Source organism: Poecilia reticulata, chromosome 13, assembly GCF_904066995.2.
Source record: "Poecilia reticulata chromosome 13, P_reticulata-male-v2, whole genome shotgun sequence".
In the NCBI taxonomy this organism is placed as follows: Eukaryota; Metazoa; Chordata; class Actinopteri; order Cyprinodontiformes; family Poeciliidae; genus Poecilia; species Poecilia reticulata.
In genome coordinates, this window is record NC_088842.1 from 10,187,814 (window position 1) to 10,202,495 (window position 14,682).

At 39.7% G+C, this 14,682-nt stretch overlaps 2 protein-coding genes across 8 annotated transcripts in view; both read left to right on the forward strand.

Annotated features, from left to right (window-relative positions):
* The window catches only part of schip1 (schwannomin interacting protein 1), a 264,588-nt gene extending 261,610 nt beyond the window's left edge, over window positions 1-2,978 (forward strand). For all 7 annotated transcript variants that reach the window (XM_081614872.1, XM_081614871.1, XM_008425829.3 and 4 more), the window contains 2 exons: window positions 137-230; window positions 2,021-2,978. In XM_081614872.1, the coding sequence (XP_081470998.1) occupies window positions 137-230; window positions 2,021-2,072 (146 nt within the window). In that variant the 3' untranslated portion in view covers window positions 2,073-2,978. The remainder of the gene's footprint in view (window positions 1-136; window positions 231-2,020) is intronic.
* A 111-nt stretch (window positions 2,979-3,089) lies between these two features.
* Window positions 3,090-8,401, forward strand: il12a (interleukin 12a). The gene is made up of 6 exons (XM_081614875.1): window positions 3,090-6,243; window positions 6,329-6,418; window positions 7,182-7,223; window positions 7,322-7,465; window positions 7,583-7,624; window positions 7,802-8,401. The coding sequence occupies exons 1-6, from the start codon at window positions 6,109-6,111 to the stop codon at window positions 7,937-7,939; spliced, it is 591 nt and encodes a 196-aa protein (XP_081471001.1). The 5' UTR covers window positions 3,090-6,108; the 3' UTR covers window positions 7,940-8,401.
* The last annotated feature ends 6,281 nt before the right edge of the window (window positions 8,402-14,682 follow it).

Here is a 14,682-nt window from a genome sequence, read left to right on the forward strand (position 1 = left end):
GAATTGAACCCAGAACCTTCTTGCTGCAAGACAGCAGCTCTACCAACTGCTCCACTGTGCAGCCCCTATTTCTAAGTCATCCACTTCAAAGCTGCTACTTTGACGAATGTGTGTGTCTCCATGCATGTCACTGCAGGTCTGAATGAGGAGCTTGTACAGTTGTTGCTGATTCGGGATGAACTACACATGGAGCAGGACGCCATGCTGGTTGACATTGAGGACCTCACCAGGTGACGACACATTAAATGGGACTTTTTACTGATAAACTGTAAAAATCCACTTTTTTTCTATAAGTTTTGTCACTCACATGCAGGTCTGATTACTGTCTGGCCTTTTAAATAAAGGAGCCACTTAAGTAGATGTGCAGGTATCAGTTTGAAACCTGAAGCTCAGCCTGGGTATCTGGGTTATGCAGCAGGTTAAAAATCAAAAGCTCATCAGTAGAATCACATCTGAATGGCCTTCAAAAATACAAAACAAATTAAGGTTTTGACGTGGCCTATTCAAAGTCAGAACTTTATAGAGTTGTGATGCTGTTGTGTGACCTTAAACAGGTCAGAATCCCTCCTGGGGCATAATTAAAACCAATGACTCATTGCCAGTTAGTGCAATAATTTTCTTGATCAATTCGTCATCATTGGTTAAAAAGAAAAAAGAAAAAAAATTGTTATATAATATTTACAGACTTATTACAACATTTCCCATTTGATAACTTCTTTAACTTTGACTTAAGTCTGTGGAGTTCCCCTGAATGTACGCTGTCATCTTTACCAGTGGAGCAGCATTATATTTCATCAAAGCAAAATCCAGTTCCCACATTCTGCGTTTTTTTTTTTTATTATTATTTTATGACTAAGATGTTTCCCAGTTAAAGCAGATTAAACGTCCACATCTGTTGGTGAAGGTCATGATTGATTCAGTTAGGTTTGGTTTCAGATTAAAAAATATTCCCAAACACTTTTGCATCTGATGTCACCAGTGTTGTCATCTCGGTTGGTATCCTGTCTTGGAAAACACAAACCAGTAAAAAGAAAAAAAAATTTTTCAAGCTTTTCACACTTGTTTTTTTTTTATGTCATCAAACAATATCTCAATCGAGAACATTGACCAGTTTAATGCTTTGGTCATATTTTTGTTGCTTTTATTTTCATAAAAGTCTCACATTATCCTAAGAAACTGACGACTTTAGACTGAGGTTACTTTTAAACACTAAATTGAATTGAAACAAAATGTTTTTCATCGTCCAATCCAAGGTCGTTTCCTTCCTGTCTGACCATTTTTTAGGTGGTTGGTTTCGGCCCACATGTCACCTTCAGGATGTTGGTTTCCCCAGCACTTTTCTCAGTGATGTTGTTCTCTAATTTATCTTTTAGTTCGGTTTTAGTTCATCTAAATAGAGCTAAATTTCAACAAATGTTAACTGAAGGCACTATGCATGTAGACGAAACAGCCCCAGTCAGCTCCAAATAAATTCAGCCCTTCGTTATTTTGTCTAAACCTTCTTTACTTATCTACTTTTCTCATTTTGGTTTGATGTTGTTTTTATTATCTTTTCCATTTATTTTGATTCTTATCCATATTTGGAGCAAGTCGACTGATAAAAGTTTGTAAGTTTGAATTAGTTTAAAGAAATAAATACTTGTGACATACATACATTTTTAGCATAAAGAAATTCTTAAAGAAGCCTCTTCTAGCCCTAACAGTAGCAGAGCGTCGCTCTGCTGTCAAGCTAAATTTGGTTATTACCATTTTTTCAGCAATCCTTCGATAACATGAATTTTATTTTTATGCATTAGTTTTTGTTTTCTGTTATTTTTATGAAGTTATATCCAGATGTTGCACTGTGTTTAGTGACAATGTCTAATGGTATAAGATAAATAGTCCATTATTTTGTTCATTCATTCATAAACGTTCAGCTTGTATCTTTTGCCACTTTTTTTATGTTTTTCAACAACAACAAAATAAAAAAATGAAAGTACATTTTAGTAAAAATCTTTTACTTCTGCTTTCTTCTTCCCAGGCATGCCGAGAGCCAGCAGAAACATTTGGCTGAGAGGACCCTATCCAAATAAGACGCCCGTCCTTTCCCTGTCCCCGCTCCCGTCTGTTTCCCTTCTGCCGAGATGAAACCTTTCCTCCCTGGATCACTTCCTCTGCACCCCGTGTCGATCCAAAACCTCCCCGCCTGCCCCAAGTATTTTCGCTCCTTCCTCCCCCGCCACACTTCCCTGCCGTCTATCCTTCTACCAACTCACTGACTTCCCTGGTAGCAACAGCACAGAAGAAGAAAAAAAAAAGGAAAAGAAAAAAAAAACTCTCTTTTAACCACTTCTCCCGGCGCCGAAGGATGGAGCAGCGCGTCCTACTTCCTGGGAGAAGAGGAAAACTGATTGTGTGTCGTCATAGATTCTGTCCCCCAGCTTCCTGTGCAGTAGTCGGCCTTGCTTTGCTACTGTTTCTTTTCGACTTTCTACATTTGCCACTAAATTATACCTGTTCAGATGCAAAAAAAAAAAATGATTAAAAATAAAAATAAAAAAGTGTTGAAAAAATCAAATAATAGTTCAAACTTTAGTAGAAAGTCAGTCATGAAAAGAAAAAAAAAAGGAAAAACACTGTATGACAAGAAAACTGAAAACGAATTTTCTTCAGAACATTTTTAAGTTGGACTCAAAAAGTTGAAGCGTTTTTATTCTGCACAAATGGTAGTTTTCAACTGAGAAACGTTTGTCCGAAGGTGCTAAAAAGAGTGTAAAGGAAACATGCCTGCTATGTAGTGGAGTTGTAGACTGGTAATACGTTCACTCTGAATTGCTCTATCAGCATTTTGTGAATGTTGAATCTTTCTGACATGAGTCATTTCAAATGAATAAGTGTGTTAAATATCATTTTCATCCTGCTGTATTCAGATGCTTTATTTGAGGGAAAGAAATGTTTATGTACAGAAATGTAAAATAAAGAATAAACTTGGTTTTGTATGTGTTGGTCTGTGCAGTTCGTCGCCCCGTCAGCCGAGCCGAGCGTTCAGCTTCCCCTTTCTAAGAAGTCTGATATTACTTACTGTGACTCAGCTGCTGCCTTTTTCTTTTTTTTTTCATCTTACTTCACTGCGTCATTTATTGAGACAAACTGTTTTTTTCTTCTTCTTCTTTTTCTTCTTCTCAAGGTGACTGCAAATTAATTTGGGCAACCCCTTTTAAAGTCATTATCAGGAATTTTTCTCTCAACCAAATGACCACCAGTGAGCTTAAAAAGTAGAACATAAAGTTCACTTGTGGTGAGACACCAGACCATACTGAGATAAATCTATATGACTTGAATGTTTTGTGATGAATAAAAAAATTCTGTAATTTTTTTTTTTTTTCAGGTAAACCGCTTCCTCCTGGTGGGTCGTACACCTGAATACATCGTGTAACTCATACAGCGACCGTGGGTTTTAGCGTTCGACAGTCCTGTGGTCAATGTGTACAAAGAGCAGGAAACTCCTGCAGCCACACGCAGAAAACTAGTTTCAAAGAAATGCATTTCCCTTCAAACACTGTGTGAGGTGTGTGTACGTTTTTTGTGGATCGCTCACAAAGCGGCCTAAATCCGAGTTAGTGAACGCTTTCCCCCTCGCAGAGATAATCCACCGCACCTCACAGGTGTGGCGTATCAGGATACTGACTGGACAGCAGGATTAGCGCCACAATGAGGTCACTCTGAAATCTGCAGCTTGGTCACACAGCACGACGCCACAGATGTTGCAGGTTTTGAGGGAGAGCGCAATTACCATGTACAGACCACGTGTAATCACACCTCCACCTGATCAGCTGAAAGGTCGTCTGAGGACAGCCACCCGGACGTCGGCTTCGACAATCTGTTTGCAAAACCATACAGTTCCTTTACAAAATGTCAAGAAACAGTCTTGGGGGAAGCTCATTAGAATTTTCGTCATCCTCAATGGAGTCTTGACTGTGATTTGATTGAGGAAATGTTCACATTTGGTTGTGTCTGGCACATTGGAGAGGTGTCCTATACGCGGAGGGATCCTAGTTTTCACTGTTCAGGACAGACATTGTGTGTGTGGCGTTTTGTGGGTGATGATGTTCTAAATGGAGTGACCCGTGGTGGTGGATAGACAGTGATATGTTATCAACAACGAACACAGGTGAATTTTACTGACGGCATTTTGAACGCACCGAGATACCGTGATGAAATCCTGAGACCCCATTGGTTTGACCTTCACCTCATGCTGCAGCATGATGATGTACAACCCCATGTCGCCAGGATCTGGACACAAAGCTACTGGAAGCTGATAACATCCCAGTTCATATTTGGGATGCTCTGGATCGGCGTGTGAGACTTCCTGCCAACATCCAGCAACGTTCCAAAGTCAATGGAGACGAGTGGACCAATATCCCACAGGCCACAATCAACAACCTGATAATACGCGAAGATGTTGTACCGCATGAGGCAAAGAGTGGAAACACCAAATACTGACAGGTTTTCTTACCCTCCCAAACTCCCCATCCCCCAAAATAAAAGCAGAACTGCAGAATTCAGAGTTTCCTTTGATTGTGACTAACCTAATGCACGTCTGTCCAGTAATCACGCTGTCCACTCTAATCGGCATTTTGATATACCACACCTGTGAGGTGGGATGGATTTTCTCCACAAAGGAAAAGTGTTCACTAACACAGATTTGTGATCAATGCTTGAGAGGCGTCTTGTGGCCTGGGAAAGCCTTGGAGATCCCCAGAACGAGGTCAGGAGAACGAGGCTGGGTTTCCCTCCTGGATGAGCTGCTCCACGTTTAGATGGTTTATGCAACATTTTCATTTTGCAGCAAGTTGTGTTGTGGGTTGGGATTCTCTGTTCGATCGCCAGAAAAAATTTTTATCCTACTAGAAAGTTACAGTGCATTTTGTGAAACTTCTGAAGACATTTGGCTACAGTCCATCACACGAAAAATAACACAGAAGATAGATAGATAGATAGATAGATAGATAGATAGATAGATAGATAGATAGATAGATAGATAGATAGATAGATAGATAGATAGATAGATAGATAGATAGATAGATAGATAGATAGATAGATAGATAGATAGATAGATTTGTTTATGCTTATTTTTCAAGGATTGTTTTAAAATTTTGATTGTCTTTGCTCAATGGACTGAGTGGATACAATCAATTGTCTTTATTTATATGAATACATTTATTTATCAAATAAATCGAATTGTGTTCTTTGGTCCAAACTATATCTTTGTAAGGTGACCTCTGAGCTGCCTACTTTTTCTTTTCTTTTTTTTTATCTACATGCATTTGGTTTGCTGATCGACTTAAGTTTCCGATTTCAGCATCTTGTGGGAAAAGTAGTCCTGTCGCCGCCCTCCGAGAATGATGACAATCCCTCCGTCGTTAGAGGGACCGACAGGCCGGCTGACCTCCAGCTGGCTCTTGAGTCGTGAAATGATGCTGTTTGATGTCACATGTGATTCACTTCACCCTCGCTAACCCACATAGCGATCTTCCTGGCATGATTAATTATTAACCACTGGTTGTCGCCCCATTAATAGCGCTGATGTGACCGAACAGCGCAGAATTTCCAAATATTACTCTGCACGAGAGATCGCGTCATAATTGCAGCACCGACTTACTGTCGCTCTAATTGGAAGCCCTGTCTCTCCCTGGTGATTGGTTGCTGCTCCTTCGCTTTGAATTCAGGGCGTCTTTCTTTCACCCACTTGTAGTCAGACCCGTCCTACAGAATAATCCTTCGAGGAGAAATCATGTGGAAATTACTACGTCTTGCTTGTGCGGGAATTCCCCGCTTGTTTGTATAAAACCTAGAGATGAAAGCATGCAGCTCAGTGTTGCTGTTTTACCAAGTTCCATCACAGATCTCTCTCTCTCTCTCTCTTTCTGTCTGGTCCGAAAAAATGAGACACTTTCATTTAAGTAAGTCAATGACATCCAAGTGATCAAATGCGCATTTTAATTTATTTATTTTTTTATTGTTCCGTTTCGGTTGTTTGGTTGCCCAAAACTTGATGCTATCGCGGGTGTTGATGTCTGGGATTCTCCTGCAGGCTTTTCCAGCTGCGCCGCGCTGCAGCTGACGCTGATGCTGCTCAACTGGCGCACATCCACGGGGCTGCCGCTGCCGCTGCCGCCGCCGACACCGAGCGCAAACAACAGCGCACAGTGCGCAAGTCTCTTCAGGAGCCTTCTGCTGAGTGTCACGGATGTTCTCAAAAGCGTGAGTAAACTTTTTTTTTTCAACTATAATCCCCATCACGATAAAAAAAAATGAAATAAAATAAATGTACATTTTTGTATTGCAGGAAGATTTGTGTTTCAGCTTGATCAAATCCACTGAGATGCCAATGAGGAGCAGCGAAACAGTGCGGACCTGCACTCCCGCTTCCACTCAGGTAAATAATTAAGACGTTGTTGTTGTTTCTGTTTGTCGTCTTTGCCTGCTGGTTGTGGTTGTGGTCGTGTCCCCAGAGGAGCTGTCTGTGTGTGTGAAACATTGTAGAGTAAAACGCTTTGGAGTCCTGTTTAGATGATCAGTTAGAAGTTATCCTCCAGCTCGCTAATTACATTAAAATAACTTCAAAATATACTTATAAGGTATTGAGAAAGAATCTGTGTCACATGCGTCAAAACTGAAGGTTCGTGGGTCAAATTCGGCTCGCCACAGCTATTTCTGTGGCCACAGAAACAGAACTTCCAACAGGACAGTTGTGTGCTTAGATGTTATTTATAAAAGTCAAATTAAAGCATCTTTATATTTGTATCATGCCGAATTACTTAAGTGTTAAATACTCTTTAATTTTTTTTTTTTTTTTGATATGCATAAAAAGATTTTATATTTTAACATCTTATTAAGAGCATCAATTTCATTTGAAATGAAAATGAGTTCATTAGGCCAAATAATAAAACAACTAACAAAAAAAATACAGCAATTCTTTGTTACTTAATACCGTTCAGTATTAAGAGACTGGATAAATAAGTTTCAGAATCAGTTTCTACCAAATGTCTTGCATTAAAATAAAAACAGACACACGAAGCCGTTTTCAGCTTTGTTTACAGTTTCATTTATTGAACTGTGGTGTCTGTGTTGACCAGAAATGTAAACTCCACAACAGCAACAACAAAAACTCATGCTAGAAACTTGTACTTTCCCCTCAGAACTCCGGCTGCGCGATGCTGACCAATTCGTCCTTCAGTGAGGTACGTTGTTGCTGCGAGTCACTTTTGAAAGGTTGATTTTTGGACACAATAAAATAAACCACAAGTCCTGGTTTCTTTTATTATTCTTGTCCTGACAGAATGCGTGTGTGATGAACATCATGAGGGATTTGGCCTACTACCAGACCGCTATAGACACCTACCTCCAGTCCAAACTCCACAAGCCTGAGGCTGAAAAAACACTTCTGAGTCCGACTCTGGGAATCATTCAGGACCTGAGGAAGGTCAGTAAGAGCTGCAGGACATGCGGCGATGCGACAAACATGTGATGCTGAAGGAATCTGTAGGGAAATTTGGAAAATGGAAGTTGCATGATAAAATCTTTGTCTTGGTTTGCACAGAACTGCTCCTTGATGGAAACAGGAGAGCACAACTCTTTTGAGGTAATTTTTTTTCTAGTCTTTTTGTGTTTGTTCCCCATTCAACACCACTGTGTATTTATTTTTGGTTTAGTTTTTCTGTCTAATCCTTACAGGAATTAGTGTTTTCTTGTAATTATTTTAAAAGGGAATTTCTGTTGTTAGCACGATCGTCATTCTTCTGCCTGTCCGTGTATTTAGGACGCTCCCGGTCGGTGGGAAAGCGACTCCTTCAAGAACCGACAGAAGATGTGTAAGATGATGAGAGGCTTCCACGTTCGCGCCATCACCATCAACCGAGCCGTGGGCTACATCTCCTCAGGGGACCACAGGAAGTAGACGAGCCGAAGCTTCATCAGCATCGCCGTCGATCCCGTCTTCCCTCCATATGATTTACCGCGCCAAACCCGTAACGCTGTCGTCACAAGCTACTGAACGTGTGGTGCTTACCGTCAAACTAAGCTGCTCAGGCATAAGCTATCTGTGCCGACCCTCTTTCTCTTTGTAAGAGCCAAGGGTCCGCCGGTCTGTCACTAAGAGTAGTAATGGTCATATTGGCCTGGTTACAGTCTTGGAATGTACTCCAGTATTCGATTTTATTTATTTATTTATTATTTATTTGTATTTTTATTAACTTAATAATTTATTTGATCTGAAAGTAAAGCAGTATTTTGTGAAAATATCCAGAAAGCTGATGTGTATTTCAAATAAAGTTCCTATGTTTGTTGAATGGCATATACTTTTTCCGGACTAACATTTCTCAGGTTCCTTTTAACATTTTTATGTCTACGTGAAAAATTATTTTCCTACTTTCGTTTTTTTTTTTTGGTTTTGCACCCTTTAAAGTTTCAATTGATTCAGTTTTACTGTCAGAAAAAAAAAACCTGAGTAAAAACAAACTGCAGTTTTGCAAATGACAATTATATCTACGGTAATTAAGGAGAAAAGGTATTCAAGCAAATCTGACATTGGTGGAAATATTACTGTCTACTTTATTAAGTCATGAATACAGTTTTTAATTATTAATATATATATATATTTTATTGCTGTTGAGATGATAAAATAGATTGTTAATTTAAATACAGTCCATCAAGTAACCATATTTTATTGGGCAGTCACATGCTAAATTCGGCCTTTTTATGCTCCACAAGAACAGAGAAGTGAAAAAAAAATTCTGAGTATAAAACTATACCACATAATTTGCTGAAGACCACAATTAGGAAGTAAGAATGAAAACAGCAAAAACTATCACAGTTTTGGGGGAAAATCAAAACATATACTGGACCACAGAGCAATGGCAGCATGAGGCGACGAGATATTCAACAAACCAACAATCAGGATTGTAAACAATGTGGGAAAGCAGGAATACATGAACTCAGTGTTTTTATAGTGACAAATATTAAAACTGGCTGAATGGATCAAACTGAAATGACAGTAAAGATAATGATAATAAAAATAAACAGCCGTGTGTTCTTACAGTAAAAAGGAAACTGTGTGTTTTGTTTTGTGGGGAGGATCCATGGAATAGCAAAAATACATGTAAATAAAAATTAAAAAAAGGCTTTGTGGAGATTTACAGCTGTGTACGTCTTGTAGTGAGGTTTGTTCTTCCTCTGTCTCATGGGATTCAAACATTGGTCGTCATCATGAATCTGAAACCAAATAATTTGGTATAGAAATGTTCATGTTTTATTTGGGTGTAAGTCACTTAATAAACCACCAGTTATATTAGAGCCATATAAGGGTGCTGGTAAAACATGTTGGTACTCTGGCCAGTAAATCAAGAATTGTGTTTTTATTATTTCTAACAAAAAACAATCAAATTATGACCTGTAGAACCACAGGCAGGAGGCAGTGGAGCTTGATTTTTTTTCTTTTTTTACATTTTAGCTGTCCCATGTTTTACTGACAGGACCAGTAGCACCTGAAGCTGTACACACTGTGCCATCCATCCATCCATTTTCTTGCACCCTTGTCCCTTAGTGGGGTCAGGAGGTCTCCAGCTAACGTTTCGGGCGAGAGGCAGGGTACACCTTGGACAGGTCGCCAGTCTGTCGCAGGGCGTACACCAGTGGTGGAAAGTAACGAAGTACAAGTACTCCGTTACTGTACTTAAGTACAGTTTTCGTGTATCTGTACTTTACTTAAGTAGATTTAATAATGGGGACTTTCTACTTTTACTCCACTACATTTTACAGTAAGTATCTGTACTTTCTACTTCACTACATTTCTACAAAACTGTCGCGTTACTCGTTACATCCAAGTCTCGTTGCTCTTTTTTTCCGTTAAAATGTGAAGTTCAGGGATTTAAGGTGGCGCCGTAAAATCCGAGCAATAACGTGACTTAGTGTCTGTTGTCACCCATCGGCTCCACCTTTACTCGCACGCGGAGCTCCAGACATGCGCAGTGGTTTCCTCTGAGCGGGAGGAGATGTTTGTCTATAATATAATAGCTGCATAAATTGATATGGCGACATGTAAAATCAGCAGCGCTTCGCTTTCACAGACGGTGGGACTTCGTCCAACTTTTGTCACTTGGAAGGAAAGCTTAAAGAAAGGTAAGATCTGTGCTAGCAAAGCTAGTTGTACTGAGACACATGTTGCATTTGATGAAAAAAAGTTGTCACTCATGCGCTGAATTATTGTGTGGAGGTGTTGACTGAGGTGTCGCATATATGGGACAACGCTGTGACCAAAGTCTGCAATATAGTGATATGACATTCAGGAACGATCCGATTCTTCTGGACGGATCTTTACTAAGTCCTAAGGACTGAAGCCTCACTGAGAGCCGTTCTTTGTTCTTGTGTACACTGCGGTACACAGTGTGCGGTAGACATTCATTTAATCTCTGAATAAGTAAAAGTTGAACGTTGGACAGTGTTCATAGTTGAACGTTATTTACCGTTAATTGCGATGTTTCAGTTGTGGTTTCTGACATATGCAATATGGGCAACCGCCCAGGGCGTTATTTTTCTAGGAATAGCAGGAGACCTCTTCGGATTGTAGCACAGCGATGAAAGCAAAACAGAATGAAGTGAGTTTTAATTGATACTGGTTAAATATATTTCAGCTCTAAGTATTTAATATCTAGGTGTTTTTATGGGAATGTGGATCTTTCAGATCAATCTGAAAACCAATTTTGATAGGTAAACTTAATGTTATTGTGTCATTTAGCGCGGGGCGCTGGTCTTGGTCTCGGGTTCGGTGGTCTTGACTACAACTCTGCTACATGGCTCCTTGGTTGCATGTCCTCCACCCCGCCCGCACCTTCTTTACATCCCCTTTCAGTTAGATTTCTTTCTAAATAAATGTGACTAATGAAGTTCATGCTATGTTAGGACAGGAGACAAAATGTTTCCATCCCTGAAATTATGATTCATAGAATCACATATCTAAGACTAAACTGTTACAGAGAATAAACACAATAAGAACATGTTTAATCTGTGGTAGTGTTAATTAAAATGGCACATTTCTGATGTATTAAAATTAAATGCGATCGGCACACTTTATGATATTAGCGATTAGGTAATGCATTCAGCGAGTACTTTTACTTTTAATACTTAAGTATTTTTAAAAGCCAGGACTTTTTTACTTTTACTTAAGTAAAATGTTAATGTGGTACTTTGACTTTTACTTAAGTACATTTTTGACTGTGTATTTGTACTTTTACTTAAGTACATTTTTTGAGTACTTTCTCCACCACTGGCGTACACACTGTGCATACCTTTAAATTACCCTTTAAGCAAAAAAAAAAAAAAGTTATATATATAAACCAGTGGTTCTTAACCTGGGTTAAGAACCACTGGTTCCGGTCTCAGGGGTTCGGCGCTGCCGCGGAGGTAAAGACACACTTACTTGTGTAAAGTCGTGATGACGCCCCGCTTTGCCATCACTTGCTGCAGAGGATCACGTTACATTGCTTAGCCAATCAGTGCTGCGGAGGAGCCCTGATTGAAGGAGCTCCACTCTCAGCATGGATTTGAACTTGTGTCTTTAATTACTTCAGCAAAGCTCACAGTTTTTACCAAATTCTGTAGCTTTCGGTGTACTTCTAAATCTGCTCCTTAGTCGCATCTTTTCGGGGTTGCTAACTGCCTCTAGTGGCGTGGGGGTGGTAACACAACTAATATAATTACATTACTAAATCAGAATACCACAAAGTCTTTATTATTCATTATTAATTTCTGATTCTCTTTAGAATGTAGAGCTAATTAAATGATCCAAACAAGACCTTAAAGTGGTTCCAGTTTCTCTCGATGGCCAACCTGTTGAAACTGTCTTTCCTGGAGAGTCAGCTCAACTTTGCTGAAAACACTGACTATATTTTGAAAAACTGTTCTCAGAGACTCTACCTTTTAAGACTTAGTGATCTTCTAAAAGTGAACCAACTAGACTCTAGTTGGTTCACCTATGTCTTCAATTTTTTTTTTTTTTTTTTTTTTGGGGGGGGGGGGGGGGGGGGGGCTGTTAGTGTTCCCGCTAAATCCTGAATGTACCCAATTTGGGTTGTCTTGGAGTTTTTATCGCAGCCTGTGGGGTTTTCCCTGACTGGGAACGAGAATACGACCTGCTGAATGTGACAGGTAGCCAATCAAAAAGCGCGGTGACGTAAGAACAGAGAGGAATCCCCATATCGCGCAACTGGGTCCGGTGGATATCGGAGATGATATGTGGAAATGTTTATTATTAAATCTAAAGGTCATTATTATGTTTATTCAGTTAAAAATGTTAACTATGAAAAAACACAGTCACCTCCAAATCATAGTGCAGCAAATAGAGCGGCTGCTCCCGTCTTTTATCCACAGCCTTTTCTTTTTGTTACATCTTTTAATGAGTCCACAAACTATCACTATTGCTTCTACATCGTCATCCGTGTTTGGTTATTCTAAATATCCGCTATGTTGGGGGTTTTACTGGATTATCCTCTGGAATTGGGACGTTCGTGACTGGAATCGGTTCGTGTTGCTCCTGCCTTGGACACACGAACTGATCGAACCTGTTGGACTTTTATCATATCAGCTCTGTGGTCACAGAGGTTTGGAGAATCGGCCGATGATTCTTAAATCTTGCTGTCTAAACCAGACTTAAGACTCACAAGCTCTACTCATCTCCTCTCGACCACTGTCCAAACGCTCTCCGACTCTGGTCGCTATGGTAACGTTTACATACCCCTTCAAAATAAGATACAGATGCGCCACAAAAAACGAACATTTAACTTTTGTGAAAATTTTAACTCACGATAATGACTAATGGGAGCCCTGAGCTTGTTTCTCTGCAACGAGACGAGACAATGACACCCGAAGTGTTGCTTATATGCACAGCCTGCTTGGTCTCTACGTGGCAAAGCAGCTTGAAGCTTCATTGCCTCATTAACAGCCGGTCGCCGCATGTTACGCAGAGCGGCTTGTAATGTGGGACTCACCTACCGGTTCGGGATAAATCCATTCTCCTGTCTCTTCTCTGGGCCTTTTCCCCTTCGCAAATAAACTTTCCAAAGACATCTGATCTGTTTCTTACTCATTTTGCTGCTTGTGGCCTCAATGTTGGTGCACAAGTAACCGAGAGAATCCGGTTAAAGGATTTTCAAAATAAAAGATCCTCCAGACTCAAATAATACATAAAACGGAAATATTTAATTATTTGTTGCGCCGCCCGGTACCAATTGGTCCACGGACCGGGGGTTGGGGACCACTGCTCTAAAACATGAATGCCCGACTTACCCAGCCTTGCAAGAACAATAGCCATCAGTGATCATGTCCACAGCTATATTTATGCTGACGGACTAAGAATCTGCTGTTTTCCTCATTGACTGGTAGCATTTAGCTGCAACTCGCACAATGTTGGAGGCATTGCGTGGCTAAAACATCTTGATGTCATCCAAAAAAGATGACATGAACTTGTTTGTTCCCTTGTCCATTGTCGTGGCCGATATTTTGTGAAAATCCGGCAGAAATGCTAAACTAATCGACTCAGAAATACTCTGCAGAGAGTCGGTCGAAATGAAAGACGCCATGTTTACATAGAAACTAAGCCCCGCGAGGGTTTGTTTGTCAGACATGCTGCCACATGGGATTTTCGAGGGCGTTTATGGGCGGAGCTTGGTAAGGTCCGCCCAGTCATATTAAGCTGACAAACTGAACACCGCCAGGACGCTCAGAACAGCACATCCTCCTCTAACTCCTTGTCAAAAACTTTTGTAACTTTATTAATGGACAATAAATAAATAAATAAATAAATAAATAAATAAATAAATAAATAAATAAATAAACAAAACATGTTCAAATTAATGACCCAACAAAAATAATAATCTTGGTAATTATTGTTTCTACGTGTTGCGCAAATCTGTGCGTTTTGCTTCCATTACCAAAATAACTAGCAGAGCAGGAGTTTAAAATTGACTAGAAAATTCCTGAAGAAATGTAACCGGGGCCTACCAAAGTGTGTCTGTCGTTATGGGCACAGTTCTGATGCTAAACATTAGCAGTAATAGTAAAGAAAGCTGCAATGTAGTCAAAAATCTGTGGAGAGTCAGAAACATGTTGACTATGTTGTACTCGCACCATTCATTTTGTTAAAATTAATATGGTAAAATTAGTCAAAATGCTAATGTTAGCGTGATTCCTATCAGTAGCATGTAGGGCATCACTAGCATGCTGTCTGTCATTGACTTACTCCATTCAGTATACTAAACATAGCTAATAAGAAAATTAGCTAAAAGCTTATTTTAGGTGAAATGCTAATGCACTAGCTTGTGCAAACCTGTTCCATAACCTGAGAGAAAATGCAAATAAAGGCTAATAATATTGCACCGCCTATGGTGGTGTACTAACTCGAGGGAAAAAGATAATAAAAGCTAATATTGCACCGCCTATGGCGGTGTACTTACCTGAGAGGTTTATTGAGATTTTTATTTTGAAATTTTCAGTAAGCTTCATTTGAAATGGCCACACTAATCCCATGTGCAATAGTGATTGGGTTAAATCAGTTATATAAAGCTCAAAACAGAAGTAGTTCTGAATACAAGCTAAGTCCTCCTCTGTAGTGACAGACAGTTCCGCCATGTTGTAGTTCTGACATTCTGC

What these genes read in the sequence shown, in the direction of transcription:
- il12a (XM_081614875.1), top strand. Translation starts at nt 6,109, where the DNA reads ATGCTGCTCAACTGGCGCACATCCACGGGGCTGCCGCTGCCGCTGCCG. An exon ending in TCATTCAGGACCTGAGGAAG is followed by an intron (nt 7,466 to 7,582) that starts GTCAGTAAGAGC and finishes TGGTTTGCACAG; the next exon opens with AACTGCTCCTTGATGGAAAC. An exon ending in GAGAGCACAACTCTTTTGAG is followed by an intron (nt 7,625 to 7,801) that starts GTAATTTTTTTT and finishes CCGTGTATTTAG; the next exon opens with GACGCTCCCGGTCGGTGGGA.